Source organism: Monopterus albus, unplaced genomic scaffold (assembly GCF_001952655.1).
Source record: "Monopterus albus unplaced genomic scaffold, M_albus_1.0 scaffold59.1, whole genome shotgun sequence".
NCBI classification, from domain to species: domain Eukaryota; kingdom Metazoa; phylum Chordata; class Actinopteri; order Synbranchiformes; family Synbranchidae; genus Monopterus; species Monopterus albus.
The window spans coordinates 1,734,333-1,739,946 of NW_018127939.1; the positions used below are offsets into that span (position 1 = coordinate 1,734,333).

Below are 5,614 nucleotides of genomic sequence, written 5' to 3' on the forward strand. Positions count from 1 at the left end.
TCCTCCGCCCCGCGGGGCCCGCGAAAAAACGCGGGGCAGCCGCAGGCTGGAGCGGCAGCTGACAGCAGCACAGGAGACAAGAGCAACAACAAGTACAGCTCACCCAAAGGCAGCAAATACGTAGTCTTTTACCTGGATCTATCCTTTGTGTTCCTTTTAGAATTCAAGAAGTGCAACATGGCAAGAGGCTGCCTCTGCTGCTTGAAGTACATGATGTTCATTTTCAATCTCATCTTCTGGGTAAGTGGCTCGTTATTTTGTACGTTTTTCTCATCATACAGTACTCGGTCACATTGATGTAGTCAATGTCAGTGACTAAAACATGTAAAGGTGATGGTTAAAGAGTCGATCTGACTTCGATAACTAAGCACTATAATATTACTGTACTCTTGTCTATTATAACCATTGTGAAAGATCAGTGTGTGTTAAGTTTTTTTTTTTTTTATGTTAATCAGGAAACATTATGGCAAAGTTGTCAGTGGAGTCCTGTGTTTCTAATTATTACATCTGTGAAATGCCTACTCCTCTCTGTGCATGTTGCTATTCCTGGATGTCATGATAGAATCAGTGGTATTTCACCAGGTCTCCTTTTGTATGTTGCCGGTGGGGGGCTGGGTCATGGTGATAAGGGTAACACGGGTTCATTATGGTCACTCAGATGATTTACAGTAAACACTAAAGTTCAAGCACTGCTTTTTGTATGCAGGTCAACTAGGATATACCTTTACAGGATATGAGCTGATGTGGTCAGTGAGACTTTCAGTTGATTCTTGAGGAAATGTGATTCTTGATTTGTGTGCTTAATTTTATTTAGTTTTTTACTCTTTTAATCAAAGATTTTTGCTCTTGGGTAAAGCTGTGATCAGTCATCCAAATTGTTGTAATTATCTGAATATAGTTACAATGATAATAGAAAAAAAAAATCCAGGTGTAATAGTCCATGCCAAATTTATTCTCAGATAAACTTCATCCAGAGAAGCATGGCCAGCGTGTGGCAAGCTCCACTGTGCACTGATGTATGGGCATTTGTTGTAAAAGTGGCCATCCCCTGAATGTTTACGGAATGGATTATAGGGCTTATCGGTTATTGGGCCAAATCTTTTGTGAGGATGAAGCGAAGCATAAAGCGTAAAAACATCCCAACACAGTGGTCTCTACCAACCACAGCCCACCATGTCACTGGGCTGGGGAGCCCTGCTAACTGGGGCACACTGGAGGCAATTGAGTGGACATTAGCTGGAGCCCAGCTGAGAACACACACACATACACATGCACCACACAAAATCTGTCTCAGCATCTACCTCCATGTATGAAAATGGACAGTAATGCTAGTGGCCAGAAGCAGAGAAGGTCGCTGCTGCTTCAGGTTGATGGCTCCATATAATCCTCATATAATTACCCATTCCACAGAGGCAAAGGCGAGAGTGATTGCCAAAGACATACAAATGGCTCAGCAGCTCTTCAGTGTGTCTTGCACCGGTGTAAATGTTTGTTTAAGGGAATGAAAGGTCAGAAAAGCTTAGCTGACGGATTCTTTAATGCAGACATTGACTTATCTCTTTTGAACTCAGTGTGCGAGTGCAGGTGCTCAGGTCACTACTTTTTAAGCAATTTCCTAAATTGATTGCCAGCCATTTAAATGATGGACCAAAGGTAAATGAGGTTTTTGAATCAAAAATAAAATAAGCAAATTGTTTAAATACTAACCTGAAAAAGATAATATAATGTCATACAAATTGCTACTTTTTACATGTGTTGTTCATGGAGGGACAAAAGTCCAAATGGCTAAACATAATCATTTGGTGCAGCTTTGAGGCTACAAGAGGACACCAGTTAAATGAGACTGAACATGTACGATAAAGCATAATGTGTTCTTATACCTTCAGAAAGGGCTGTACTGTATAATGCATAAAAAGGGATGACCTGAAAATGAAGAGCCGTAGTGGACAGTTGTTGATGACAGTAGTTCAGAAAAGCTCAAACCTTCGACACATCTTCAATGTAAGCAACACCTGTTCCCCTAATCTTCTTTCAAATAGAAAACCACTGGCACCCTGCTGTCATGGGCTCAAGATTGATCAGTGAAATTCAGCAAGTCGAATCACCTAAACCACCTCCACAGACAGAGGCTCCTTCCTGAGAATGTGCAGGCAATATTCTCCTCACATCCCCTGCTGTGCAGTAATTGAATTTTTACTCTGATAATTTTCATGTTAATGGGTACCCACTGCTCACATTTCATTCTGTTCCTCCAGACTGATACTCTTCTTCCCACCACTAGATTATTTTAATGACAGTTACTTCAGTGTCCCCTGGGAAAAGAGTGGGGCAATGGAGGGGGTTAGGATGCAGCATGTGTCTGTGGGTCTCAGTAGATCAGCTTATGATGGCTTGAAGCTCATTGTCAGCTGTTTGACTAGTATATTTGATTCTAGTGCACCTTGTAGAAGGATAGCAGAGCTGGGAATAAAGGGTTTGCTCATCAGTAAGAGGTTAGGATGGGGTGCCTCAGCCCACCAGGACAGAGGAAGGGAGGGTGAGAGTGGCATGTTATTCTGTATCTTGTCACCCCTGAGGCTGTGCTGCTCTACCCTTGACACTCCAGGTATCACCAGATTACTACAGCTGATAAGGAGGTTTGCCTCTGAACCTTTGACATCTCATCTTAGGTCTAAAGGGGGTGCAACACCAGGTACAGCAGGGGTCTCTTCTTCCTGACTGTGTGCACACATACAGTGTTAATACACACTCATGACAGCTTTCCTTGAGAGTATGCTCTCCACCCATACACCATCCACTCTACAGGACTTACAGTGGTAACTTGAAGCACAAGGTAAACATTGGCAGGCACTTCAGGCATCTCCATAGATGTGCTCAACCTAAGGCCGTCCAGCAGTTGTTCTTGACCATCTGGTCCTCTTTCTTATAAAGGATTAGAATAGTCTGAGCTGTAGAGGGAGAATCGGGCAGATTAGAGCAGTATTGGGTGGTGTGGTTAAGGATTTAGAGTATGGCTTCTGCCATCAGCTCTATGCTAAAGCCAACAATCATCAAAGCAAATGACCTTTGTGTTGCCACAGTGCATGCGGTTTAGTAGAGAGGGGAATCTGTGCTCACACACACCCTTGGTGACTGTTTGACCAACCTAATAGGGTGATTCATGTTCAGTCCTATTGTTGTCAGCCTTGTGAGCATATCAGTATCGGCGCTCCTGCTGGGAGCAGGGATTTCAGCCTCTTCGTTTCTAGTGTGTCCTCTGCTCACACCCTCTTCTGTTAATCTCTTTTGTCCAAGATTACTTTTATTGTCCAGTGCTGCGCTTATTTATCTTGTCCAGTGATACTGAATGCCTTTGAAAAGTAAAATGGTACAAACACAAAAACCTGAAAACACAAATCACAAACAACCACACAAAATAAGTGCATTTCCTCAGTTAGGGAGATTGTAGATTGCACAGTAGCTAAATGGGCCCACCCCAGCTCATGCCATTTCAAAAGCCTCATTTGATATTCATATTTAAAGTGCCAGCTCAGCAGTGTTGTCCTATAAGTGCAGGAGGGGTGGTAGTAGCGAAGCTGCTCTATTGTTAGAGGAGAGAAAACCCAAATGCATTTAGCATTCATGAATTCCTGTGCTTACTTAGGGGATTGCAGCAGGATTTATAAACCATTTGGTCCGAAGCAGCTGAAGATTAGTTTCCGTATTGATTTAATCACAGAATTTGGCATTTAAGGTTTCAAATGCTCCGATGCTACAAAGAGCAGACCTATTGACAGACTCAAAGTGGTTACAAGTGTATATGTGCACCTCTGTGTCTGGTTAAATGAAATTCCATAAAGCGTCTCACAAAAGCTGTCCCTTTCCACTGGGGATTCAATCTAAGCAGTTTGCTTGTTTCACATTCCACATATTGGCACATGAAAAGTTCAGCCATGTTTTACAGCTCAAAGGTGCATGTACAGCATTATAACAAAATGTTTTTCTTCTTCTTTCTCATAAGTGGCACAGATGAACTCCATCAGTCACTACCAGATGAAACAAGAATTCAGGCACAGGCAAATAGACGAGGGTTGAGTGTGCGCTGCAGGATGATGAAACAAGCTGTATGTGCTGTGCTGTCTCATTCATTTAATCCCATCGATACACCGTGAAAGGTTGGTTCATGGATAGACGCTGAGTTTGAAATGACAGTATCAACCGCAGCCAGTCTGCTCCCCTTAATTTTACGCCTCGACTATGATAGGATACACCGTCAGTGGATTTAATCAATAATAAGGTACACACGGGGGCATGACATACATACAATGATACATACAACCACTTTCAGATGCTATAACAAACATTTCTGCTGTGTAAATCAGACTGTGTAGCTGGCTGGTCTTTAAATTTAGAACATTTAGCTAAGATCGCTATTTTATATGCATTTTAATATTCTGAAGTTTTTAATTAGCATCCCATATAGATCTCCATACGTGTGCCTTTGTCCGACGGAGCGTCTGGGGAGATCAGCCTAATTTACACATCTCTCCCACTGCTTCGATTTCCTGACCTTGTTGTGTAGTGCCGCTCAGCTCATTAGCTCGTGTTGCAGATCAACAGGGATATGGAGCTGCTGTGTTTCACTCTAGGGAATCGAGGTAATCGAGCAAGAGACTTTGAGGTGCATTTCACCCTCGGGTAGTGGTGGTGCCTTTGCCCGAGAATCAAGTCCCACCTCATCACTCACCATTGTTTCAGTGGGATGAGCTTCAGACTTCATGAGTTGTTGATTGGTATTGTACAAGGCTGAGCTTGACACATACGAGAAACTAAACAACATTTGACTTCAATGAGTTAATCACTTAATAACTTTCCACACAGAAGACACGTTACTTGCTACTAAGACAGGGACTCGCAGCAGCGCACCAAAATGCTACAGGTTAAAAATAAATGTTTTCAGAATTAAAACAGAAACCCTGTACACCAAGTAATTTTGAAACATGTAAATGGTTGATTATATAATGTATCAGAATTATTTGGTCATGATAATGGACAATGTAAATGACAGATTGTTTGAACAATTGCTCCTGTCTCCCTCCAGGTAATTTTGCTGTCATAATAGCTATTCACCATGGTACCAGTGTGACTGTCTTTTAAAGGGAATGGGAAACACACCCATAGGTTGATTAAGAGACTAAGTCCAGCCCCTTTAAAACAATGACCTGATACTTTTTGTTTTGTCAAAATAGCTAAATTGGTCTGGCCACACCCTTTCTACACCTTGATTGTTGCACCTGGAATGGTGCTCTTTAGATTGTCAGAATAGGGCCTCAAGTTGTCATTTAAAACACTTTGGAGAATTTAGATATATAGTAAAGTTTACTAGATTACAGTTTTAGTGTAATTGAAAATGCTAGTTTCAGCTGTGTGGCATTGACTTGTCATGCCAGGTGAATAAATGAAGAACTAGTTGTTAGCTACAGGAATTATAGCTCATTGAAAACCTTAGCCTTTGTTAAGTTCGTTACTTGTTCCCTTCTTATTCACAATACACGCCAGTGCAGTTCTCTTTAAATTTAGAAGGGGTAGACAGAGTACTGGGATGCCTCTATCTACAGTCCATTTCTGCCAGATC

At 41.9% G+C, this 5,614-nt stretch overlaps 1 protein-coding gene across 9 annotated transcripts in view; it reads left to right on the plus strand.

Moving 5' to 3' along the window:
• The window catches only part of tspan9a (tetraspanin 9a), a 146,104-nt gene that overhangs the window by 75,640 nt on the left and 64,850 nt on the right, over positions 1-5,614 (plus strand). For all 9 annotated transcript variants that reach the window (XM_020602989.1, XM_020602992.1, XM_020602988.1 and 6 more), the window contains one exon: positions 161-240. In XM_020602989.1, coding sequence (XP_020458645.1) covers positions 178-240 — 63 coding nt within the window. In that variant the 5' untranslated portion in view covers positions 161-177. The remainder of the gene's footprint in view (positions 1-160; positions 241-5,614) is intronic.